The 26,976-nt window shown below is 40.6% G+C and overlaps 2 protein-coding genes across 2 annotated transcripts in view; one reads left to right on the forward strand and one right to left on the reverse strand.

The window, feature by feature from the left end:
• The window catches only part of ak5 (adenylate kinase 5), an 89,843-nt gene extending 85,337 nt beyond the window's left edge, over positions 1-4,506 (forward strand). The window contains exons 12-14 of the mRNA XM_062428773.1: positions 1,822-1,938; positions 2,440-2,634; positions 3,938-4,506. Of these exons, the coding sequence (XP_062284757.1) occupies positions 1,822-1,938; positions 2,440-2,634; positions 3,938-4,012 (387 nt within the window). The 3' untranslated portion in view covers positions 4,013-4,506. The remainder of the gene's footprint in view (positions 1-1,821; positions 1,939-2,439; positions 2,635-3,937) is intronic.
• A 1,690-nt stretch (positions 4,507-6,196) lies between these two features.
• zzz3 (zinc finger, ZZ-type containing 3) lies at positions 6,197-26,809 on the reverse strand. The gene is made up of 12 exons (XM_062428775.1): positions 26,772-26,809; positions 18,484-20,296; positions 15,497-15,635; positions 14,394-14,541; positions 14,183-14,295; positions 13,464-13,535; positions 12,544-12,645; positions 12,081-12,176; positions 11,783-11,932; positions 10,154-10,288; positions 9,295-9,395; positions 6,197-8,084 (listed from the first exon to the last, which is right to left on the reverse strand). The coding sequence occupies exons 2-12, from the start codon at positions 20,229-20,231 to the stop codon at positions 7,940-7,942; spliced, it is 2,949 nt and encodes a 982-aa protein (XP_062284759.1). The 5' UTR covers positions 20,232-20,296; positions 26,772-26,809; the 3' UTR covers positions 6,197-7,939.
• Positions 26,810-26,976: the final 167 nt, after the last annotated feature.

The following is a 26,976-nucleotide window of genomic DNA, read 5'->3' on the forward strand; positions in this document are numbered from 1 at the left end:
TGTGTCTTGTCTTTATCTTAATTTATCTTTTTTTGTTTTGTTCTGGCCTCACTGTTTGACTTTCTCTTGTTATATTTCTTACTCCTGTTTTTGCTTTGTCTGTCAAAGCACTTTGTAAACGTACATGAAGTCCTTATTTCAATACAGCTAATCAAATCTTGAATAAAGCCGTCATGTCACCAGCAAGTCACTCCACAAAAAATAATCAGTCCATATCTCTCATAAACATCAAGAGTACCAATATAAGCAGCAGCAGCAAGGAAGTATTGCAAATACTTCATGACCCGTAGCTTAATTAGCATCTAGCACATGCGAAGAGAACAACCTCAAGCTCTCTTTGAAGACCAGAGACAAGACAAACACTTACTTTGTCTCAGTGAGATGAACCAGTGTTTCCAGTTAAGCCGTGGTCCCAAACACTCACAAGTTGAAGTGCAGACGGATGAAATGACACATGATAAGAACTTATTTTTGAGCAGAGGGGAACTTTAAATATATACTTCCTCCTCTTTTTCGTCCTTTTACCAGTAGTTGATTCGGATTTTTCAGATTCACACAAATATGAAACTTATTTCAAATGAACTATGTGTGGTTCTCACCATCAAGTTTGTTGTGTATTAGATATAAAAACAACTCACTGCTGCTTACCTTTATACTGTACTGATCAGTCATTTAGAGTGGCAAACAAACACCTGCAGCATAGTGTACTGTTGATAGAAATGAATCCTCAGTGGCCATGATATACAGTTTGTCTTTTTTACTTTTATTTTTTTGTTTATCCAGGGAAAGTCACCTTAGCATGCTCCCTATTTTTCATCAGTGTCTTGGGTTCAGTTAAGACAGTTCATGCTGCAATAGGACAAAATAACAGGAACACCTGTACTATAATACATGACCTAATACCATCCAGTGAAATAACCTTCCAATAAATCTGACTTTTTATGCAGCTTTTCCTCTTTGGTAACTGCCATCATTATGTCGGAGAGTTGGTAAAAATCTTTTATTTTTGAGGTTGTAGTTTTACAAGTTACATTAGATTTTATAATGAGGTGTTGTGTTATTCGTCCACCGCCTGCACTGATACCAGTTCAGTACAATCACCTCTGCTGGTGGCCACTTACTTTATTTCTAATTAATAATCTCCACACGCACTTTTGTAATCAGGTCTGCATTCAAACTAGCAACCCTGCAATCACACACCCTACATAAAGCATATAAATACATATCTACCTGTCACCACATGTACTTGAATACGGTATATAAGGCTGTTTATATACACTAAATGCATATGTGTGAATGCATATATTCATGACTGATTAACACACAAGAGGGCCTGCAAGAGAAAAAATCACCCAAGAGTCTCTTGATTTTACCCTCCACTGTTTTAATCTCAGATCATGCTGCTTTGCACACTACATGTAACATGTAGCTTTGTTATATTTTACTAGACTTGTGCCAGAGAACTACCATGGCCCACATTTTTCAGTATCAAGTAGAATGTGCCTGATTGATCAAATACAAGTTTATATCTGTTAGCAAAATATTAATATATGATACAAAATTTTAACTGGATTAAAGATTAGGTGATAGTAAAAAAAAACCTGAAGTAATATAAAAACATGTTTTCAGTTTATTCATGTGTGTGTTTACATGTTAAGTAATGTGTGTGTGTGTGTGTGTGTGTGTGTGTGTGTGTGTGTGTGTGTGTGTGTGTGTGTGTGTGTGTGTGTGTGTGCGTGCGTGCGTGCGTGCGTGTGTGTGCGTGCGTGTGTGTGTGTGTGTGTGTGTGTGTGTGTGTGTGTGTGTGTGTGTGATCTCCAGGACACACTAATGGAGCTGCTGTGTGATGCGGTGGCGTCGTCGGTACAGCAGGGGAAAGGTCTTGTGATCAGCGGTTTCCCCCGAGACCTGAGACAGGCGGAGGAGTACGAGGCCAAGGTCAGAGCACAGAGAGCTGAGTGACAAGACATGAATAAAACAAGGAAAAAAGTGATCAAGCAGTAGACACAAGACCTTTAAAAGAGTGTAAAATGGGGAGAAAAGACACAAGGAGAAAATACACTCATGCAGCACTGACACTGATCAGTGTGAAAACGTTAATTAAACGTGACTCATAGTGTTAATGCAGGAGTTTAACCAGAACAACCAAAAATACTGGAAATAATGAAAGTAAATTGGGATGCAAGACAAAGAGAAATCACATGCTCAGAATGACAATGATTTGCTCCTGCTAGTTTAACAAAATCGGCAGAAAATACCTTTTACAGATGTAGAGTGACAGTATACAGATACACAAGTGGCTCACAAGTCACTGTATATTAAAAGGACTTTACTGGAGCAGAGAAAACCTACAATCACATCTCTGAACTGGGAAGATGTTTCATTGTTAACTGGACTTTGTTGCAAACTTTCTCTCCCTGTATCCTGTGTGTGTGTCAGATGGGGGATCCAAGCACAGTCCTCCTGCTGAAGTGCTCAACTGACACTATGTGCAGTCGTCTGCAGTGCCGCGGGAGATCCAGCTCCGGCTTCCATCCCACATCAGATAGAGACCAGAACCAGAGGGCTGAGAGCTTTCGCAGTAACAACCAGCCGGTGGCAGTTTACTATGAACACCGGAGGCTTCTGCACACAGTAAGATTGTCTGATAAAAAGAGACTGTGTGTGTGTGTGTGTGTGTGTGTGTGTGTGTGTGTGTGTGTGTGTGTGTGTGTGTGTGTGTGTGTGTGTGTGTGTGTGTGTGTGTGTGTGTGTGTGTGTGAATACTTTTCCTGTGCTAATCGATGATGTGGGGCATCAGATTTAAATGCCTGGGTCAGGACTTTAATTCCCACTTAGGCTTACTCCCAGAGGAACAATTCTCCACTCAAATGAGAATTAACTTATTATTTATGTCCAATTAATCTCATTCAAATCTCCATTTAAAGTCCCCCCACTCTCAAAGTATTTAACAGGATAATTTTCTAACACCCAGAAATACATTTAGGGTATTCATCATTTGTGGCCAAACAATTGCATTCTGGGTCCAAAAGTCACCCAATATTTACCTAATTGATTTAAGCCTTAATCTTTAATAAGATTTATGTGAAGTACCTGGAGCTGCATTTTAAGTATGAAAGGAGCTATATAAATAAAATGATCATGATCCAGATGTTGATTTTTTTTTTTTTTTTAAATGTCAATGTCATACTGACACTTGAAGAAAACTGTCTATACAGATTTAATTTATCCAGTAGTTGTCCAGATATTTCACTCTGAGCCACAAATGTCAACCTCACGGTGGCGCCAGAGGAACAGTCAGGGCGTTTCCAATGTCAGTAGGATTAATTTTCTGGAAATCATAGATGAGTTTTCAACATTTCATGGAAATCCAGCCAACACCTGTTGAGATATTTCAGTCTGGACCAAAGTGGTGAACCAACAAACCACTGACCCTTGAGCTATGCTGCTGGCATGTCTAAAAATGAATATATCAGTATGTATGTAATCAATCTGCCCTCTTTTCCAAGCTTTTGCACAAAACCAACCAGTGGTAATCTATATCTCAGAGACAGATATTTTACAATATAGTTGGAACTGTTGACTATGTTGTTTTTAACTTCAGTAGTGAAGGAAGGAAGAGATATAAACACGTTCACTCTGACATGAGGGGGAGTAGATAATCATCAACTCTTTTCTTAAGGTGAACTGTTCCTTTAAAATGAGCTGTTTGAACATTTAAATGCCACATCAGGTGTCAGTGTGTGTGTGTGTGTGTGTGTGTGTGTGTGTGTCTGTGTGTGTGTGTGTGTGTGTGTGCATGCTTAAATGTCACTGCAGGTATTGAGGTCATCAGTCTGCTGTGAGCTCGCTGAGGTTGCAGCGCAGCAGACTGACACGTTAAGATTCTGACGGCTTTCGAAAGGCCTCGTCTCAGCCAGTTTGTCTCCGCCTGCAGATTGACGCAGAGAGGCCGCCGGATAAAGTGTTCGCCCAGATCTGCCAGGCGACGGATTCCTGTTTGACCTTCTGATTACTACAACCTCTGCACCGCCCCCACCCCGCCGCCCAAAAAAAACCTCCAAAACTCTGCTATCCTGGAGGTCCCACCTGTAAAGACCCTCCCTCCGCCTCCTCTCTGCTGTATCACTCTGAGGAGACTCTCCCTCATAACCTACACGTGACATACAGTACGCTCATTGAACTCCAGTGGTATGCATGTCCCACCTCATGTTTTTCAAACACACAGCAATCAGTGAAACCTCTTTCTGCTTTTGACAATGACGGAAGCGCCTGGTTGTCATACTCTGCTTCATCAACATGCATCACCTCTCTTTCTTTTTCTCTCTCTCTCTCTCTCTTTCTCTCTCTCTCTCTCTCTCTTTCTCTCACATTGACCTCAATATATGCTGCCAACTGCCGGACCGAGGCAGATAACTGTACTGAGAAAATAGCATCCCCTGCTGTGATTGAGAGCATGTTTCTAGCTAAATGTGGGGAGTATCTCCATTTCCCAGAGGAACCGACAGAGAGAGAGTTCTCACCTCGCTGGAAAGTGAAAATGTCAGTGTGTGAGTGTGTGTGTGTGTTCATGCTCTCAAGCACAGCATCGTGCTTTATATTGTAACAAGCATGCAAGAATTACAATCAAGCTTAACTGCCTTTTGAGCATTAAATAAAAAGCAGAAGAGTATTTACGAATATTGCATTTGTATGTTTGTTTCAGAGCTCATCGTACAGGTGCTTGTTTTGAGTCTGGTATTTAACATTCAATAAAGCCGGTGCATTTGCTAAATGGAGTATTTCTGTGTGTGTTTTGGTGTTTTATGTGTGTTTGTGTGTGTGTGTGTGTGTGTGCGCGAGGACGGGAAATGAGCACAGCTGATCTGATAGCTCCATCTGCTGGTGAGAAGCTCTTAACAGAAAGGTACAGAAAATATATGAAAGGTGACAGAAGGAGAAGCGATTCAGCTCCTCATTTAAAATACACAAAGAGATTGTTCTCATGTCCAGTTGATGGATCCGACACCAGAAAACGACCTTTAACTGCAGCGCTCGGCGGTGCAGAGGAAACTCAGGTCTGTCAGGGAGTGTCTGAAGTAATCACTGATGGTCACAAGTTACACAAAAATTAAAAAAATTAAAACTACATATTACATTTTCCAGATATCCCACTGCTTCATTTTTGATTGCTTTCATTCTATTCTAAAAAAATCCTCATTAACAGCACGATTCCTTTCAAAGAAACAAAAGGAGCACAACAATTCTGTATTTCTCTTGTTTCAGGAGGCAGAAGAGTCTTTCATTGTTTCTCTTAAACACAGTCTGATGTTATTCTGGCAAAGTACAAATTTCAGGGTTTGTAATTAATGGGAACAATCACTACAAAGTTCCATCACATCTTGACGGGTGTGTCACATTAAAAAACGTATGTCAATACCTGATTTCTCAGTGATATTAAAGATGCAGAAATATTAAAGATTTTGTAACTTTTCCTTTAGATTCTTGAATGATCATCATTGTTGAAGCTGCCCAGTTATAATGACCAATATTAAAACTACAGTAAACCACAAAGTGATCCTATTATATTATAATCTTGATTTGGGAAATTAAAAATTTTACTGCACTTTTAATTTATTTAACTGTCAGGAGTGTGTAAATTCAGTTTCTTTGGATTTTGGACTGTTTGTTGGACATAAGAAAACTGAAGCACAACTTTCAGACATTTTTGTGAGTGAAATAATCATTACTAGAGTAGTTACGGAGGACCACACGTGTCACAGAAGTTAATAAAAAAATCAATGATTTACCTTATAATGTAGTCTTTGTATTTATTGAATATTTTGTTTGTAAATGAATGATTAATTAGTTTCTATTGTTCTATTGACACTTGTGATCCCTCCATACAAGTCCATTCAACTTCAGTTATTCTAAATGAAAATCATTCAGTACTGACACGTCTACAACTTTAAATATTTCAAGCTACAACTGATTCAGTGTTGCAGTTACCAATAATTATTGATCAATGTATTTTTTTTGATGAACCACCTTATAATTTGAGCTATAAACTGACTGAAAACGGTTTCATAGAGTCCAAGGTGAGTTTCAAGTGTTGTTTTTTTCCTCACACTGGAAAAAAAAAAAAAACTAGAGAATTTTTACTGCATTTGCTCAGCTGATGTAATTGTTTTACTGCTGTTCCACATTGAGCTTGGAGTGACCATGAGGTATATTAACAATAATAAAACTAGTAATAATAATAATAATACAGGAATCACAGGTATAGAAACACTATTTGCACATATTTTTATTTCCACGGTTCTCCTCTAGCATTTTTTTTTTTTACATTATCTTTTTTTTCTTTTTTTTTCTTTTTTTTTTTTACATAAGAACAGACTGTTATACACAGATATTGAAGCAGGGAAAAGGGGGTGAGGGAAGGAGACGAAAACCATACAAAATGGTGTCTACTCAAGCACAACAAAATCTATGTGTATAAAATTGTGTGGGTTGTTCCACTGTGGAGGCACCAACCACTACCTCAATTCACTTTTTAAATAGATTAATAAAAATACAATCTTTTAAATGGACCTTTAAAGTGGACTGCAAAATTAAAGAAGATCTAGAGGCATGATGACTGATCAGTAATGTAGGACAATGTGGGTCGATGGTGCCACGCAGGAAAGGAGAAGTTGTGGCCGTTCAGAGGAGGAATCATCACCCCCCCCCCCCCCCCCCCCCAAAAAAAAAAAAAAACATATTTCATTTTTTGTTTTTTTTAAATGGCACACAGCAACTAGCGCTGGCTACTTTTCACCATATACTTGTACACTCAACATGATCAATAACGGCACACATTGGGGGGAGGAGAAAAAACAACCCAAAAACACAGTATTGTGTATTTTTCCATTCGTTCTCATTCGCCTGCCTTCAAAAACATTTGCTCTCCATGCTGTAGTGCTTGTTAGACATGTTTTAGTGGAGAGAGCAAAAAGGGAAAGGAAAAAAACATGAAAGTGTGTGTCTATGTGTGTGTGTGTGTGTGTGTGTGTGTGTTTGTGTGTGTGTGTGTTTGGAAGGTGAGGGGTTGAGAGCAGCGTTATGTGACAGTGGTGGGGATGGCTCCATGCTGAAACATGGCGCACAATCCATTGAACACATACAGGTCTGTCTGAAAAATGTCATCTGGATCAGCAGAACTTCCTACAGTCTGCAACCGGAGGAGAAAAAAAAAAAAAAAAACACACCGGCCTCAGCATCAAGTTCCACACCGCCTATCTTCTCTCGCAGCAGCCCCAGCTCCCGCTGAGGATGTGCGACTCATAAATACTCAATCTACAGATACCTAGCTAGAACATTTTTTCACTCTTGCATAACACGGAGAGACCACATACACACATACAAACCACCTATGTGTATCTCAGTTGATGACTTCACAGTCCACTATGACACACTGGTCAACCACATTATCTCCATTAGGTGGCGCTTCACCAGACTGATCATCAGTTCTCCAGTTTCAAAGCAGCACAGGGAGGTAACTGGAGGTTGATGGGGGGTAAGAGGGGAACAGGGACAGCCCTCCTGGAGTCACAGAGCTTGGGAATGTCGGTGTGCCTTCTGGTTTGTTTGTTTGTTTTTCTTTGTTTTTAAAAATAGTGTATCGTTTCAAATCACAGATCCGTTGATTAACCTGGCTGAGGTGGAGCGGGGGCCACCTTGTTCTGAGGAACCAACATGGCCGCCCTTTTTGCTCAAGTCAGGGAGGCCAGTTTACCAACAGCCCCCCCCCACCAGCAGCACTGTGGTCTGCTCTGAGGCCCCCGGCTGTCTGCCTGCCTGCTGGCCTTCCTGCCTGGCGGCGGGTTAAGCGGTTATCTTGGACTTGGAGGATGGAGCCATGCACAGAGTGGCCTGTGGGATATGTGGAGAGAGCCTGGAGCTAGGGGCGCTTGGGACCCTGTCATCTGTTGGCTGGGAAGTAGTTCGGGTCCAGGTAGTTGTAGCCTGCGGTCTGTGGAAGGCAGTAGTCCCTGTCCAGGAAGGTTTCTGGCTGGTACACCGGTTCCAGGTGGTGGTTAGGCTTGTGGGTCTCTGTCTTGAACAAGCTGGTAGAAAACAAAACAAAAGAAGCTGTCACTTAGTGTAAGCCAAAAAAAAGACATTGTTTTGGCAGTGTGATGATTCTTTAGTAAAGAAGGATTGAATCATAAATCTCAGAACGGAGCCGCTGATCGATGTGATAATTCAATGTTAATAACTAAAGAATTTTAAAAGAATTTTAGGGCGGCACGTGGTGCAGTGTTTAGCACTGTCACCTCACAGGGCTGGGGCCCTTCTGTGCTTCCTCCCACAGACCAAAAACATGCATGTGCGGTTAATTGGAGACTCTTAATTGCCTTTAGGTGTGAATGATTGTCTGTCTAATCTATGTGAGCCCTGTGATGGACTAGCGACCTGTCCAGGGTGTACCCCGCCTCTCGCCTAATGACAGCTGGGATTGGCTCCAGCCCCCCGCAACCCTCTAGAGTCTAGTCTAGAGGATAGGTGGTTTGGAAAATTAATAAAGAATTTTTCCTTTTCTTTATGTTGTCACTTGTTCTGTTTATCAGTTTATCGATCAACTATGAAGCACTTTGACCTACATAAACCTGTATGAGAGGTGATATATGAATAAAGTTTGACTGATTTGATTGATTGATGTTCCAAATAAAAATCATTAAATGTGCGAAGAAACACATTTACATTTCACAACTAGAGACAGCTATGACTCTTTTGACTCTTAAGTCAGTTTGAGTGCTGATAGATAAATGTCACTTTAAATTATTTTTTCTTTCTTTTTAAAAAGCCAAACCTTTTAACAGCTCATTGATACGTAAACTGAACAAAGGCTAAAAGCTAAATACTCTTAAAGTAAACCAAAAAAAGCCCAAAACTATATCATAATATTGATACATTTTGTTAGGATTTTTTATATCTTTTCTGGAAAAGATGTTAAAAAACAGTTTATGCGCAAATTATTCAGACAGGAATGTCAGTTTTTGGTTAATCAAGTCAATGAAACACATTAAATAAAATGTCCATTAACACATTAATGCAAAACTCAAGAATCCATATTACCATACCACGCCATGCCTTTCATTTACCACAGTGCTCATAGATATTAAAGGGCAGCTACCACAGTACAAATGCTACAGAAAAATCTCAAATAAATAAAGTCACATATATATATATATATATATATAATTATCATTTTGTTCATCCCTAAGCAGCTGAATGAAGCAGTTTAACTCTCGTGACAGAGGCGGAGCTTCTCACCAGTCGGAACAGTTGGAGCAGAAATCAACGGAGCTGTCCTGCGGACAATCCTGACAGTGCCAACGCACTCCCTGGATAGGCTCCATGCCGCAGACGTCACACTGTGTACAAAACATGGAAACACAAAATAAACCACAGAATACACTAATACAAAATCAACATCCAACAACTATTAAAAACCCTGATAAAAGTTGTTGTTCCTGAATGGATTAACACACTCGGATGTGTTTTGAATAACACAAAGAGCCTCAACTCCACACTGTTTACCAACACTATAAAACAAATATGAAATGCTACACTGTTTATCAACACTATAAAACAAATATGAAATGCTACACTGTTTACTATGCTGATATTACAAATCTCAAATCAACAACTTCAGTAATATGTTGTTCCCAATTTATAATCTTAAAGAACATGAAAGGAACACAATCATCAGTTATTTTGTTTTCTTCGTCAAGCTTAAACACAGGAGGAAATACACTGAAAAAGGCAGAGCTGAAATGTTCGTGCATTTTCCCCTGTGATCAAATTAGATGAAGGAAACTAAATAAAAGGAAAAATATATAAACAGATTTGATATGAAAAAACTTTTTTGTGCTTTGAGCTTTGACCCCAGTCCCCCCTTTTTATTTTTGGTTGGGCATGATGTTCTTTACTTTTTCTTTGCCAATTTAAAATCTGAATATTTCACAAATAAGAAAATGTTTCCCATTTTCTTTGTTGTTAAAATCAAGACATAGCATGCAATTAGGTTTGTACCTGGTGATCAGTGTACAATCTATCACTCTCCTCATAATGTAGTTTTAATATCCCACAAGCAGATAAATGAGAGTATAAGCCAACGCAGACGCTTCACCTTGTATCCTAAATGCCGCACCCCGACCTTATCCTCCTGGATCTCCTGGAGCTTCTGTTTTTTCAGCCGCTTCAGCTCCAAAAGCTCTTTGTACTCTGGCAAATTTCTAAACTCTACAGGTATACCCTCGTCATCCTGAGTGTGCAGGAAGACACACACACACACACACACACACACACACACACACACACACACACACACACACACACACACACACACACACACACACACACACACACACACACACACACACACACACACACACACACACACACACACACACACACACACACACACACACACACACACACACACACACACACACACAGAGAGAAAAAGACAAAGAGGAGATGAGTGATAGGCATCAGGACACCTGCAGAGACAATATATCGACACGACTCCAAGGATCCAATCTGGCAGGAATATTCTTTCTTTTTTATCGCGTACAGACAACTTTGCATTCATTATTGATCAGGTTAATTTTAGATGAACAAGAGAAAATTATCAATAAACACCATTCTCGGTTTTCTTCTGTTTGGACAGCAGTGTTGTTGTAAGCAGATTGTCTTTCAGCTTAAAGTACAAGTGCAAACCACTGTGTCCTTCAAAAAAGCTCAATGCTGCTGTGGTGAGAGAAATTTATAATGTGAAAAAAGCGTAAAAGTGCAGCTTAATTTTCAGAAAAATAAATCAGACTTCTGGGGTTTTGAATGGGAAATGGCTTTGTGAGAATCTTGCTTAGCTGCAGACGCATTTGGTCTCAGCGGAATTGAATTCCATCCTGCAAATGCGACCAAAGTTAAAGGACAACCTGATGAAGTGCTGAATTATGGTGGCTCATGCTGGCGACACCGTTATGACTTTACTTTATACCGGCGGTGTCAGAGGTTTTGTTAACGTGCTGGTGGAGCCGGGAGCCTGTGTTCTCAGCAGGGCACGGCGACCCGGTTTTACTTAAAGGTTACTGTCATCAAAGAGAGAGAGAAAGAAAATGTCAGCGCCTGGATAACAGCGAGCGTCTGCTCTGATTTAACTGCTCTCAACAGTACACAGTGCCCTGATTGGAGTGGGGGGGGAAAAGTAGACACACATGATCAAGGAGCAAAAGCTTCATTTCATCCAAAGGTGTTAAAGTGGAGTTAAGAAAGAGAAAGAGGGAGAGAGAGAGAGAGACAGCCTGTCACAGGAAAGGAGACGTAAGTGATAAAGCAGGGAGCACAGACGCAGTTTGTTTCGCCTTGTCTGAGACATATTCAAATGAACCAGTTGGGTATAAAAAATTTTAAAAATCTTCCAAATGCACAAAACATTCAGCCTTCACCAGTTTACATCTTACAGGTCACTGATTACAGGAGGAGGAAGAGAATTTAAAAATGTGGACGGTGAGAAAGAAGGAAGAGATTGTGATTTGTGATTAGCTTAATTCAGCTGCAAAGTGCCACAGTCTGGTTGATGATCAGTGACACGAAAAAGTAAAAGGGGGAAAAGATCAGTAATAATCTCCCAGGCCATATAAATGGGAGCTTAATTGTGCAAAAATAAGTGAAAATTATTTTTGAAAAATGCACTGTGGCTTTCAGTAATTACTCCACAGAGAGAAACCGAGAAATACACAAAGAGAGAACTGACCGAATCATCAGCAGAAGGGTCCTGCATGCTGCCGTAATACGTTGACCGTTCGTCATCTTCGTCCATGTAGACCGGAGGCTCATAGGAGGTCAGGAAAGTGGACGGCCGGTACAGGTGCTTGTTAAGGTGATGCTGCCTCTTACTGGATGCCTGAGGAACAAACAGGTATGGTTACAAGAGCATTTCATGAAAGTTGAATCGCTTTTTCTCATAAAAATCAATGCAATGACAACTATAACTACATTCAAATTAGTAATTCGGTGCAATTACAGGCTTTAGTAAACAAGATGAGCATTACCTTTTTAGTGTACATGCAGAGGTTGGGTGTTCTTCCAGGCACAGGGATACCAGCTTTTGTCAGTTTGATGAAGTACTTTTGAACCCTACTGGCAACCTGGAATATTTTAACAGGAAAATGTCTCTGTTAATGATTTCTGCAAATGAGGAACAGCCGCTTTAAGTAATTGAGGTGACACACATGTATCATCCAGGTTCTTGCAGTGGGTTTAGTGAGTCAGTGTGTACAGTGGGCCATTTTACAGTCTGTTTCCTTAGTGAAGACAGTTAGATTCATCAAACACACGACAGTTGTTCAACTGGTTCAGAGACAACTAAAAAATATGTTGTTTGACAGGAAACAGTCAATGTTAGCCGAGTCAGTTGTCAGCTGCAATTTCTCGTTGTGATTTTTTATTTTTTATTGATATATGCATCACACGAGAATAAGGTTTTCTAGTTAGCTTGGATTTTTTCTTTGTCACCTGTTTGGCTGTTCTATTGCCCAACTCATCAGCAATCTTCTGCCATCGTCTGGTCTCCACTTCCTCCGGAGGGAACTTCACAAGAAGCTGCTCCAGTTTTTTCTAAAGAAAAAAAACTTGGTACATTAGTGTTTAATATATCGACTACGCTTTTATTACAAACCTAATATCCACCACACAAAAAAAGCCTGTAGAGCTGGTTGGTAACACTGATTATTATACATTTTAATGCATGCAAAAAATATATGTAAAATGAATCTGAGTATGTAGTATGTCTACTGAATACATTTAATAATAGATTTTCCCCAAAAAATCCAAGTGAGAAATTGTGCCATGAAATTTAACTTTTTATCTACAATAAACTTGAAACAATTAAAATGTATTTATACCGATTAGACCTCAAATATTTAGTTTATTAATTGATTTGTCAATTGGTATTTTCATAATCAATCATTTCTTTCTTTCTTTTCTTTTACTTAATGTTTTGTGTGTTGTTGTGTTGCTATTGATGTTTCTTGGCAGCATTATAAATGAGGATTCCTCCTCAATGGTCTTTCGAGGTAAAATAAAAAGGTTAATAAATACATAAATAAATTTAAGTCATTTTTCAGCAAAAATGCAGAAAATGCACTTGTTCCAGCTCCTCAGATGTGACTGTTTTCTTAGTCTAGGATGGTAAATTGAATATTTTTGGGGTTTTGGACGGCTCATCAGACAAAGCAGGCAAATCAAACACATCAGCTTGGAATCTGGCAAATTGCAATGCAGCTTTTTACTGCTATCCACCATATTTTAGACCAATCAATCAATCCCTTTATTGTAAAAAATGTGCAGATTACTCGATAGTGAAAGTATTATCAGTGTTCCTGCACATTCTTGGTTAATCGTCTGGCTGATTTCAAATGCAACATCTTACTGACCTGTTCCTCCACAGTCCACAGCTGGTTAAATGTGTCAGGCTTATTTGGGTGACAAATCCTCCCCCTGATCATCTGTCAAGAAAACACCAGTGACAGGCATGTTAAAAAGGCAAAAAGACTGACATGGCAAAAAATAATGGGTGCTCGATCATTTTGTAAAGATCTGTACAGATGAACTGGTTGGCACACTGAATCCGTCAATTTGACAGAGAAAGCCCGGCTGTCAAATGTGACTAAAGATGTGTCACTGTGAAGACGCAGGAAATAAGCGACTCTTTGACTCAGTTTAGTCAGAAAATGCAAATGGGCTTTGTACAATATAAACAGAGAGCAACATAAATAATCAAGGAGTTGTTGGCTTGGTGTTAAATGCACAGACACGTACATATAAACAGGCAGAATGAGACATAATCAGAGGTGTGAGAGAGGCAGCTCCTCATGTTTCCATAGATACGGTCTTTAGCTCTCAGATGTGCTGCATTCTTAACTATGTCAAGAAGTGAGAATGGGGGAGGTGAGGAGGGCAGGCTGAGGAAAATGGTAATAACCTGATGATTTGTAGGGTAACCTGCAGGAAAGCGGTGACTCACCCGCTACAGTTAGGAGTGGATGTAGCTGCCTCTGAACTAATGATATCCTGGGAGACGATCACAGCTGTGATGACAGCACCGGCTTGTGTGTGCTGTACAGATTATTTTAGAGAGGAAGCTGAGGCGTACCTGCGTTTGCCTGCTGTTCTCTGGGCCATCACTAGTGGGCAGAGAAGAGTACATGGTGGAGGATTCGCCTTCCTTCTTGGGCTCCACAGGACTTTTTGGTCGAAGTGGTAAACCTGAAGCAGAATTAGTATTTTTAAGACTGTAAAATGCCTTAAGAGTCTTTTTATGTTCTACAAGATAATACATAATAAATCTTTGAATTTATACATGCCTTGGTCAAAAATCAGCTTAAGCCGCCTGGTTTTGCGTTTTTTGTCGCAGAACTCTCTCTCAAAATCACCGAGGCCTGAGGTGTACTGCTCCCACGCAATGTCAGGGACCTGGACGACTCGCTGAGGACACGGCAAGCCCAGATTCGCCTGAGGACGAGCAGAATAAGCGATCAATCGTTTCTTAATCTGCAAGTGAATTTATGAACTATTAATTTAACTTCAACAAGGCCAGAGAAGAGACGTTAGATGAGAAACCAACAGACAAAGTCAGACATGCTTTGACATTTTGGGGACATCGTCTACTTTTGTAATGCTGATACTGAATGATGTGATCACTTTGTAATCTGTGCTTTCATAACCCTGCTTTTAAGTCCAGTCTTGAATAATTCAATCGAGCAAAAATTGTGAAGATTTTTTACAGCTTTGTCCCTCTTAACCTTTAAAAAAGAGGGGCTTTTTAGTGATTCCAATTCAAGAGGTGAGATTGACAGTTATGTGCTCTTAATACTGAGCGAAGACAAATGTTTCCCCACATAATTTCACAACAGTTTCAGTTTTGCATGCATAACTTAATTCTCCATGCAAATAAAATAGGATACGCCCATAAGTAAACATTACCAATTTTACATGGGTGCTTGATTCAGGCTTCTTCAACAGATATTCTGATTTTATTTGGTGGCCACAATTACCTGATTGCATTTATTTGCAAGTAGAAAAGGCGGATATTGTGCACATCCAACCCTAGACGTGTGCAGGTGCAGGGCAAAGAGTTGCAGCGTCATACAGTGGAAAAGGAATAGCAGTCTGCCAATTGAATTTTACAGGCTCCCAAATATTTATTAAAGCAACATCTAAACCAGCAAAGTAACCCTCAGGCAAAAACAAAAAGTCAGATCTAAAGCAGCATGTCTCAGAGAGGACTTGATGCACAGTTAACTTTAAAATCTGCACATTGTATTCGCACAGTTTCAAGCAACTCATTCAATTAAAGGGTTTGTTGTAGACATTAAAACTTCCATAAAATAAATTTTTCTGCCGTGCAATGTTGGACTTTGAGCATGTCAGTCTATCAAAGACATGGTTCTGTATTCTTTTGTTTTACCCTTTTCTGCAGCTGCTCCACAAAGTTGATGGGATCGCCGAGTGCCTCTCTCTGGTGACACCCCAGAGTCTCCAAGTCCAGTATGGCCTGTGTGCGCTGGGCCTCCAGGACTCCGATGGTCTGCAGCAGCCTCTGATAACTGAGGGGAGCAAAGTTAGACATGAGTTGAAGGAAGGGACCGCTTACATTATTTAACCTCACGCTTGCAATGCTGCAGTGCATCAAACTTTTAGACCCCAGACCATGAATAATTCATCCATGGTGCTGAGAAACTAAATACAAGGCATTCTCCTGTATTTGTATCAAAATCTGCAAATAATGTGTAATGAAGTATAATAAAAGTTGTGTGATGTTAGTAATTCTTGACAAGGAAAATTGGAAATTATGCCTATATCATCTTGTCCAACAGCCACTTTGGCAGATACCTTGTATATTTAAAGTTTCCTAGTTTGGCCATCGAGAACAAATTAAGTTGATAAGGGGAAAATACATTAAAACACTGATCTGATTTATAGATGTGCACATTACTGAGATTTCACAGCAAACAACAAAACCTTTGTATGTCAAAAAATTGGGTTTTGCTGTGCTTGAGGAGCCTTCAGAGCTGGAGACATCTGACCTTTCTACTCAGAGCCTCTGGGGCAACAAGGGAGCTGCAAACTGAGCTGTCAATGACTAAGTGTGGTACTGACTCAGAGGCTTTGCAGTGTGAGTGGAGTTGGAGGAATCCACAGGAATGTGACAGCATCCTACATGACTATAAACCTAATGCAGGTGCTCAATGAAGCAGAGTGGATCAATCTCCCCTAACAGGACATGAATGAAAATCAATACGCAGGACACAATTTATTCACACCAGCTGCCGGTGGTTTGAAAATCCTACAAGCAAAACATTCAGACTAGTCGACTGTGTTTAACCTCATATACTTCCATTTGTTACAGAATAAAAGCTGCATATATTTCTCTGCAACAGTGACACCCAAAAAACATACTACATCATAATTTCCTGTACTGCCGATTGGAGTGTGAGATCTCTGAAAAAGAAAGCAAGCAAACATGTTGACTTCCTCAGATGAACAGATGATCTGTGCATTAATCTGTTTTGGGGGATGAGGAGGACTTGGCTCTGCTTCTCAACACTTTGGACTCGCTCCAGGTGTCCAGGGACAAGCTGGGTGTACCATTACAAAAAACGATGCCAAAGGAAAAGCTGTCCAGGACAATAGTGTTGTGAACTCAGTGCCTTATAATCAAGGATTGGGGCTTGAAAACATAAAGAGATATGGGCAGAGGCGACAGTCTCAAAATCCATAAAGCTGTAAGATGCATATACAAGATATTCTATATAAACATCAATTATGTCAGTGTCAATTTTCCATATTAAACATCCCTAAAACGCCTAGTCATGCTTCCCAAAAACTGACTCCTCGCCACATTGATCTGAGCCTTCAAAGATTCCTCCGACTCAGCACAACCGAACCTTGGCATGTCACTGAAACTTGATTGAATTACCGTGCAAAACTAGAGCGGTGAAATTTTATTCTGAAAGCCATTAGTCAAATTTGAAACATTCACCAATACTAGTGACAAAGACAAAAGGAGGCTCGGCTGATGATGTCTCTAAGCCCCTGAAGTCCTGCACCCCCCTCCTCCTTATGAAGACACATCGAGAAACAGCTGACCTGCCACAGTGCGGTTAGCAGAGCCTGACTGAGCGCAGCGTGGGACCTGTCCAACAACATGTACATCCCCTCCTGCACAACGACTGAAACCAAAACTCACGCAGCTCAACACTGAGAAATAATTTTCCTCTAAAAAAGAACCAATCCCCCCCCCCCCCCCCTTACTTAGCAGACACAATCAGCTTTGTACGTTTTTTAACATCCAATCTCCCTTTGGAAATCTGACAATTGGCAGCTAATTCACACAATCACAGAAGTGGGTTGAAGATGGAAATTAAATGCTGGAAAAACACATAAAAACGTACAGATTAAGACAGGAGCTGTACTGAGATGCTGACCAATATATTCACATAATAACTGACAAATGACTCTGAAAATAACTAAGATAATTAAACACAGTGAAAAAACCCCACAGATAAGCTTACATGCCAATTCAATGTCTCCTACCATCTGTTCTTGGAATTTAGGGGTGGGAGGGTCTGCTGACTAAAAAAGCTACTTACGATTATTCATAATGGTTTCCCGCCATACATTACACAGAAACTCCTGTCGCTCTGTGGTGCTATGACTACAACTTATTACTAAGTAGACACAAAACATTTAAATATAAGAAAATGCAGGTCATAACCAGGATTAAGTTATTTTTCATTCATTAGCAGGATCTCAAGATAAATCTGAGGGGCAGTGAGATATTTAAGGATGACAGAAAATAAGGTTTTTTTACATATACATTTCCTGTGAAATACTGAGAGGTTTCACCTCTTCACGCTTTAACAGTTATTCAAATTAAACAATCTAAGGTTTAGAGGAGAAAATGACTCTTCAGTTAAACTACTCACACTACTTATTCAGCCAATGAGGAGAGGGCACCACCAGAGAACCACTGATGTTTATGAACACAATAAAACTAATTCTCTTGTGGACTTAACCTCGAATGAGACTAAACTGAAAGATTCTTGAGGTTATTACCACACACACACACACACACACACACACACACACACACACACACACACACACACACACACACACACACACACACACACACACACACACACACACACACACACACACACACACACACACACACACACACACACACACACACACACACACACACACACACACACACACACGTTAAATCTCTAGGTGACAAATCCATCAACTCAAGTGCGTCTCTGGTTTATTCCAAACCACGGACCAGAAGTAACGCAGTGATCACAGAATATATTGAACGACATGTGTGAGAGCAACTTTCAACAAAAGATGAGGAGAGATCTGAATCCCCGGGGAGTTCCCACATACTCTTTGTTGTGTTTAAGAGCCAGGTGGTCGGACTCAAAGTAATACACGTCTGGCTCCTCCTCTTCCTCCTCCTCCTCAGCCGCCTGGCTGCGTGTCAGCTCCTTGCTGCTCTCGGCCTCTTTGCCCTCCACAGGCCCACCGTCCTCACCACCTGCCCTGTCTCCAGGATCCATAGACGCCGGCTCCTCATTGGAGGGGCCCGAAGAGTCTGAGGGAGCAGGTTCCTCCATCATGGGACAGTCCTCCTCCAGCCCTGTCACCACCTCCCCCTCCTCCCTCAAGGGACCATTGTCTCTAGGAGGAGAACTGGGCTTGGAGGAGGAAGCTTTGCCACCAGTGGCAGCCCTCCTGGGTGAAGTCCGCAGGGTGTATCTGTGTTCATAGAGCTCTGTGAAAGAAGGGGGCGTGCTGGATATTGAGGGGTTACACCCTGGCTCTGTGGGGGAGGGGGTTGGTGCTAGTGGGGGTGTAGTTTCTCCTGAGTTGCTGTTGTTGATTGGACTACTGTTCGTGTTGTTGTTGTTGTTGGTGGTGGTGGAGGAGGTGGAGGCAGCAGCTTCCTTTACCGGTGTCACTGGCCAGCCGTTGGTGTCACTCTCGCTCTCCGTCACCTGCTCCTCGTGGGCTAGACACAAGGGGTCCCCCACCACATCAACCTCCACCTCCTCCACCTCCTGCTCCTTGGCCACGACCAACTCGGGGACAGGATCCTCCGGAGCAGCCTCTAATGTCGGAGCAGGTGAGGCCGACGGTTCCCCTGAGCCAGGCACCTCCATCTGCACAAGGCCAGAGTTTCTACAAGGCACGGCGGGGTCAGGGGAAGAGGGAGCCCCCGTCTGACTACCGTTGAGCAGCGACGGGCAGTTGGTGGCAGAGGTGGGATTTGCACTAGGCTCTTCAGTAAGTGTGCTAGCTTCCTCTGCTTTATTCTCTCTGAGTCCATTCGAGGCCTTGTGGGCATTCGGGGGCTGAGCTGCCCCGTCACACTCCGCATGACCATCCTCTGCCTCGCCCCCCGTCGGCTCACCTTCCTCTTTACTGAGGACGGTTGAGGCGGGAGCCGCATTAGCAGAGTTTTGGCTGGAAAGTTCTTCACAACTGTTGTCCTTGCTAGGCTCCGGGACAGAGACTGGACTTTCAGATTTCAGGAGCTCGGGGTTCTCCTCGTGTCCCTGAGACTCTCCAGAGCGGGAGCATCGCTTGGCCCTTTTAATTTGAGGGGAGGCATCCTGCGCCCCCTTCCCTCTATCACAGTTCTCGGACTTCTCAGGACTATTGTCTTTTTCCAAACAGGACACGCCCCGCTTCCTGGAGCTGGTCCATTGCTCTGCCTCAGTCGGAGAAGCATTCGAGTCAGTTAGCTTTCCCTGCAGCGAGGCCTGCTGCTGGCCGTCCTGCTGAGTGTCCTGCTTCGTATCACGCTTGGCGTCCTGTTTAGCATCTTGCTTCGACTCCTGTTTGGCATCCTGCCTCGACTCCTGCTTGGCGTCCTGTTTAGCGTCTTGCTTCGACTCCTGCTTGTCGTCCTGCTTTGAATCCTGCTTGGCGTCCTGTTTAGCGTCCTGCTTCGACTCCTGCTTGGCGTCCTGCTTCTTCTTGGGAGAGCGGGCCCTGGGTAGCGGAGACACAGCGGTCTCCTCTGGCTGGGCGATGCTGCGGTTCCTGAGGGTTCGACCACAAAACTTCTCATCCAATCCATTGAGCCCCACTGATGACCTTGTGACGCGCGAGGAACGGGACGCGGCCATACTACGGCGGGTGCCTACAGTCTCTTCATCATGGTGCTCTCTCCTCTGCAGCAGAACGTGGGCACCTGAAAAACACACACAAACACACACATTCACTTCAATAAGGCGGCATAATCAGTGAACACTGTAAACCTTTACAGCTCAATGAATGCACCACTGCACTGATGTTATAACAGTTACAGGTTTGATTGGTTTCACTGGCCAGCCAAGCTAAAAAAAATAAATGCAGGAACAAAAGCGTCCACCGGCAGGCCTTTGTTAAACACTGCTCGGGCCATTTCTCAGCTCACGGCCAGAGGGGTATTGATTTCTCCTGTCATTGTAGCTAAGCAACACCTTCTGTCCACAGGCTAAACCAGATGTCTTATATGTAATAGGTGTGAGATCTTACACTGGGCAGACGATGAAACAGGAAATAATAAAAAAGGTCAGATAATCCACCTCGTTGAAAATGACCAGTCAGTAAATCTCTTCAGACGCCTCACAAATGTAACAGCGTTGGAGCTCATCTGTGTGTGCTTTGTAAGTCTAACAAAGATAAAAGGTGACTCCATAACGAAAATCCAAAAAGCTGGCATGCAGTAGATTTTTTATTTTCTTTATTTAAATTGAACTAATTGCCATTAAAATAAAACAACTCATCATATAGAAATATTAAAATAGGATGTGCAGATCTCTTTAATTATGCTCCAAAATGATGGAAAACTCTACCTAAAGCTGTAATAGTCACCTGAAAACATATTTATTTAATCTGAATATTAATTAGAGTCATTTCAACTTATTTTTACGGATTGTCTGTATTGTCTTTTTTTGTTGTCGTTTTATTGTATTGTACGTTTATTTTTCTCTGTAAAGCACTTTGAGCTACATCCCTTGTATGAAAGATGCCCTATAAGTAAAGTTTACTATAATTATATAATGTGTATGTATGTTAGTAAGGGCACATTTATTCTGTTTTTATAATTATCATTTATTTGAACATATATTTTAATCACATTCTCACTCATATAAGGATAAATATAGTTTTTGCGGCTGACTGGTTGCTGACAGAGAAGCTACCTTATATTTCTTACTTCCAGTTCAGCAGAGATAAAACTGCGGACACAGGTTTGTCATCACGCACTGCCTGCTGTTTATCTCTTTTTTTATGACAGGTGTGCTGGAGCACCGAGAGGCTGTGATCCTTTTGAAACTAGTCAGAAGGTACAGAAAATGAAATATTCCCGACAACAACAACAACAAGAATAATCCTACATAAAGCAGAATTAGAGTGAGGACAACCATTGAGGCTTCAGACGTGACGATTAACTTCCTGACACAATTTACACAACAACAACAACAACAACAAAGCTTTCCCAAACTCGCTCTGCATGTTTCTTTGGTATCCTGCACATGAACTACAAACAACAAAAAAGAAAGAGTACAAACTGTAAAATGCCAGCCACTAATAACATGTCAATATTGGATGTCTTATTCAATATAAAATTAAATTTCACGACAAAAAAAGATAAATTTCATGCACGAACAATTCAGCTGCAGTCTAGGTCAGACAATGCATGATTATTTAAGTATGTCAAACACTTTAACAAGCTTCTTTAGGGTAAATTAAGTTATTATCATTAAAGGTCAGGTTATGCTAGAGAAGAACTAGTTCATAATCAGTGCTCATAGAGAGTGATGAGGCACAATATCCTTTTAAAAATGGGGAATAGCAGCACACGCTTGTCTCACCTGGAAGACATTCATAGTATTCTTGCACTTTGCATTACCACATGAAAGAGTGACAAAAATAGTTTGAGAGAGAAAAGTTCAAACCCTGGCTCCTTTCTCACCATCGCACACCTGGCCGAGCACAGTATGTGAAATGGGTGTGAATGATGTCAGATTGTCTATTTTAGAAAGTAACAAACTGTCGGATGAAGCCGCCCCACTCCTCAATCAGAGAGGTGTGGGTGTGTGTGTGTGTGTGTGTGTGTGTGTGTGTGTGTGTGTGTGTGTGTGTGTGTGTGTGTGTGTGTGTGTGTGTGTGTGTGTGTGTGTGTGAGTGTGTGTGTGTGTGTGGTTTCTGAAGACACGCAGGTCTGGCCAGTATTTTAGCACTATAAGGTTGTAAATGGGGCAAACATAACTTCATTAAAAGAGCTGAGTTGCTCATCTACCTCATTAATACACTGAGCATAAGCAGATATGTACAGTTGTGGTTTCTCTCAGTGTTTCTGATTCCACTACAGCTACAGCATAAAGGTCAGGGAGTGAAGTGGACGTAAAACAATATGTTTGAAAAAAAAGAAACACCATTGTGGCTGGCGGTCATGGACGACTAAAAATGGAATAGCGAAGCAGCTTTCACATTACAAACAACAGACCTTAACATTAAGGCTGCTTTGAAAATGCATCAATGTGAATAAACGCATACAGAGTTCCTCAATTTTCTACACATTCATCCCACAATCAATCAAATTTTAGTGGGTAAATTGGATGATTATAAACCATGTACATATATTATTCTTAATCTAAGTATTCATGATGATTAAATTGTGTGTTTAAAAAAGTAGGGGCAACAATCTGAGAGATGTTTCCTGCCCAAGTCAGAAAAATCCCCCCATTCCCAATTAACACACACACACACACACAAACTTGCCACTGAAGTCTCCTCTAGACGACAAGAAATCACAGCTTCAACTAATAAATCTAACAGAGGACAATAAAATATGTGACGTGGTTAAGGTCACATATTTAGGTCGTTTTAAAAGTGACACGCAGTGGATAAATGATCTCAGCTGTGTCCTACACAGAAAAGACGACACGCCGCAGTCTGTTGTAAAAAAAGGAGGGAAATAATCGCATCAATTAACATTTTGGTCGTGTTGTTCATTTACATGAATTCCCAGGGCATCAGTCTGTGGGCCGACCTCTGTCAAAACTCATTTAAAAGCTCCTTGTTGCCTTTCCTGGAACGATCCCACCCTTTCCTGTACCGTGCCAACACAGCAACATCAAATCCAAAAAAGGCTTTACCTTTAGCCACAGCTACATTTTGATAAAACCCTCCTTCAGGGGGGATCTTACAGTATGGTCACCTGGAACAATATGCGCTGCGACCACGTGCACATTATTACTCACACTCCACCAAAGACTCCAGCTGAGAAAGCTAATGTGATTTGTCCATGCATAAAATAAGAGAGAGAAAGAAAGAAAAACAGAGGGGGCAGGTTATTCAGACTGAGCACTCATCCTTAGACTCAACACGACAAACCTAATTAAGCCCGCCTGCTCATCTGACCTGCTCTCAACACACACAAGAAAAAAGAAAGAAGGAAAAAAAAAGATAGAAAACTTATCACTACTTCACAATGATCAGGGTTACAGTTTCACTAAATAACTGAAAAATGTTTGCTCACATTTCACACGTCGTCCTAATTATTAACATGTAGTTGGTATGGATGGAAAAGGCCTCAATTAATAATTAATAAAGAAAAAAAGAAAAACTACAGCTGCTTGCAGGTGCTTTTAGGAAATAAAAGAGTTAGTTTGGTGCACATGAAATATAAAGCAAGTTGTGATTACTTTGCTGATGTGACTACCCTTTCTAAGAATAAGCTTGTGCTCATGTAAAGTACACCTGATGGAGGAGTTATGACTGGAATGTAAAACAAAAAGGAGTACACGTAGTAAAGATGGTGCGTGGGATTGCTGCTTTTTTTTATAGTCCACATTGTTACAGAGTAGTTATGCAATGACTTTCTTTTTGAGGGTATATTACTTTACAAATATTTTAATAATGACAGGGCTTGAACATACATGCTATAAACTCTTAAAGCAGATATATTTTAGGCCAGTAGCTACAAGCACTGAAAAAATAAATCTGAAGGAAAGACTAATTTAATCAAAGGGTTACAAGAGGGTAGTGTACATCTCTGTTACACAAAATCATGATTATTTTTTCTGGTTTTCTTTTATTTCTGTGTTTTTTCCCGCCTCCTTCATTAAATAATGTATGCTTTCAAATCTTTAGGCCTCTAGAAATCCTCCAAAATAAACTGTCTAATATTGGGGGAAAAAGGAGCACTCTCTGCTTGAAGTGCTTATAACTCATGTCAACAGTAGGGGCCATAACCTCAGAACGAGGGGGTCGCGAGTACACATTGCTTCATTTAAAAAAAAAAAAAAGCGCAACAAGCCACAAAGGTTGGGAAGCGTTCCATTAGAGCCAAACATCTGACTGAAGGGCTCGACCCGGAGATGCCCTGCTAATATTTTACATGTTCTTTGTCAGTTGTTAGTGGGGGTATTAATCACAGTAAGCACAGATGATTTATGGATTAGGAGAACAGTTGCACATATTTCTGGGGTTATTTTTAAGCCACTTATAAACATTTAATTATAGTAACTTGTCATGAATTAAATACTAGAGAGATTAAAGTAAAGTAGTTCCTTTTTCGAGGAAAATCTCAAACACACCTACTTATTTACCATTTGCAAGTTTTAACTACTGGAGTATATAAAATCTGACTATAAGATAAGACAAGATAAAATAAGATAAGATATTCCTTTATTATTTTCTACAATGGGTGAAATTTACATTATTGCAGCAGTGGATAGTAAAAATAGAAGAGCGTCAATAAAAAGAATAAAGAACAATAAATAATAAGTAAGTACAAAAGTAATAAAAACAATAGTACCAAAAAAATGTATAGGAAACAATAGTAATAGTAACATTATGTACAAAAGTAATATTGGTGTTAAGTTATATTGTTGTTGCACACATTTAAAGTGATATATATATATATATATATATATATATATATATATATATATATATATATATATATATATATATATATATATATATATATTGCACAGTTGAACTGGAAGTAGCAGTATATCTAAAATAGTGATGTGTTGTTTTTTATTTTAAATGTGTTTTTTTTTTTTAATCTAAATATTTTTCACTTGCCATCTTCTATTTTTATTGCATTATATGCATTGAGAAGCTGGTGAGAAACAACATTTCGTTTCAGCCTGTGTATTTTTTGTAAATACCATGCTAAATGACAATAAAGAAATTACGAATGATATGACTTGTACATATACAGAGCTATCATTAGACACTGAGGCTACATTAGACAATAACTTGTGCTCACGGGCAGGGCAGTTTAACAGTTCTGTGTCAATGTCATTATCAGCGTCAGTGCAGCGACGAAGACCCAAAACCCATGTGTGCCCTGTTAAAACAAACAAAAATCTCAATCAACCCACACTTCCTGTTCTTGTGTAAAAGGCGCATGTTTGGTTGTGAAGTTATGTTAAACACGTGCTGATTACATTACTATAAGCATGACAGATCAGGAGGACCTACAAAAAATGGGTTGCACACAAGCTGTTAACTCCAACTCTGCATATATATACTAACAATAACAACACATGCACACACACATGCATACGTATATAAAACAAGCAATAAGTGTGCAAGCTTATTATTGGTAAACCAGCTAAGCTAAAACACATCTCTACCTGAGCTTGTGTTGTGAAATGTGTTTAAAATAGATAAAATAGACCAAGCAACTCTCATTTTTTTTGCTTTACCGTTCATGTGGCGTTGCTGACCTGTAGTTCAACACTTCCACAAGGCCTACTGGCAACAACAACATCCACGGAGCCAAGTGTTGGTGCACACACCGAGGAGCAGACTCACTCAAATCCTGCAAACATCGCTGCTGCTGCTAATAATAATCATCATAATAGTCATCTACTGCGAGTTTACAAAAAAAAGGCTGCAGACTAAAAAAAAAAGTTGAGTTAAGTTGGGTTTTAGTTTGCATGTGGGTTACATGCACACACACAAAGTTCACAATTAAAAACTTAACATTTAGAAACCTCTCTCTCTCTCTTAGAGCCGGCTACACATGTTGACCTAGCCTTGCAAACTAACTTACTGCTAGCTACATCCAACACATTAAACCACTTCACACACACTACAACTACTGACATATTGTCAACCTCACAAGCTTCCTCGTGCACACAGTGTTTAACTACACCTCTAATCTAACCTGGGGTAGTTGTGTGTTGTGTTTTTACCCCTCATCTAAGCGACTAACTAGTTGAACCAAGTTACCTTCTTCTCGGCTAATATTTGCGTGTTAGCTTCATGTTAGCTCCCCCTTTTTTAATGCTACACAAGCTACCTCCACCAACAAAACACAATGCACACATATAGAATAAACAGCAGCTTACATTATGTTTTGCAGAGGCTAATACGTACAGATAATAGTAGCATAGTTTGCAGCCAAAGAGATATATAACATTTGTCACCATTAGCAGCTAACCGGGCTAGCTGCTCGAAATGCTAGCTGATTGTTCCCTGCACAACTTTGCCCGATGTATTTCATGTACACCAACAAATAACAGGCTCCAGAGATTTTTTTAGTGGGTTAACAAACTCGTTTTTTAGCTAAGTGCATTTGCTAAAAGCGCCGAATTGGAGTCTTACTTCTAAAAAAAATCTGCTTTTTTTGTAAGCTAAAAGATTTTTACACATACCTCACTTCCGTAAATCTGCTGCACGCTCGGCCGCAGCCATGTTTTTCAACCCCAGTCAACTATAGTCGGGGTGTGTGTGAGTGTGAGTGTGTGTGTGTGTGTGTGTGTGTGTGTGTGTGTGTGTGAGAGAGAGAGAGACGATTCAACCGCGCTCGTCTAAAATGCAACACTATACTGTACATTTTTTGGACCCTGCCAAGAGTAG

The sequence above is a fragment of the Scomber scombrus genome, chromosome 11 (genome assembly GCF_963691925.1).
Source record: "Scomber scombrus chromosome 11, fScoSco1.1, whole genome shotgun sequence".
Lineage (NCBI taxonomy): Eukaryota > Metazoa > Chordata > Actinopteri > Scombriformes > Scombridae > Scomber > Scomber scombrus.

Excerpts from the sequence above, each read along its gene's own strand:
- zzz3 (XM_062428775.1), bottom strand. The coding sequence starts at position 20,231 with ATGGCCGCGTCCCGTTCCTCGCGCGTCACAAGGTCATCAGTGGGGCTC. Across the intron at positions 13,536-14,182 it reads AGAACAGCAGGCAAACGCAG|ATGATCAGGGGGAGGATTTG; the intron begins GTACGCCTCAGC and ends TTTTCTTGACAG. Across the intron at positions 12,646-13,463 it reads TGTGGACTGTGGAGGAACAG|AAAAAACTGGAGCAGCTTCT; the intron begins GTCAGTAAGATG and ends TTTTTTCTTTAG.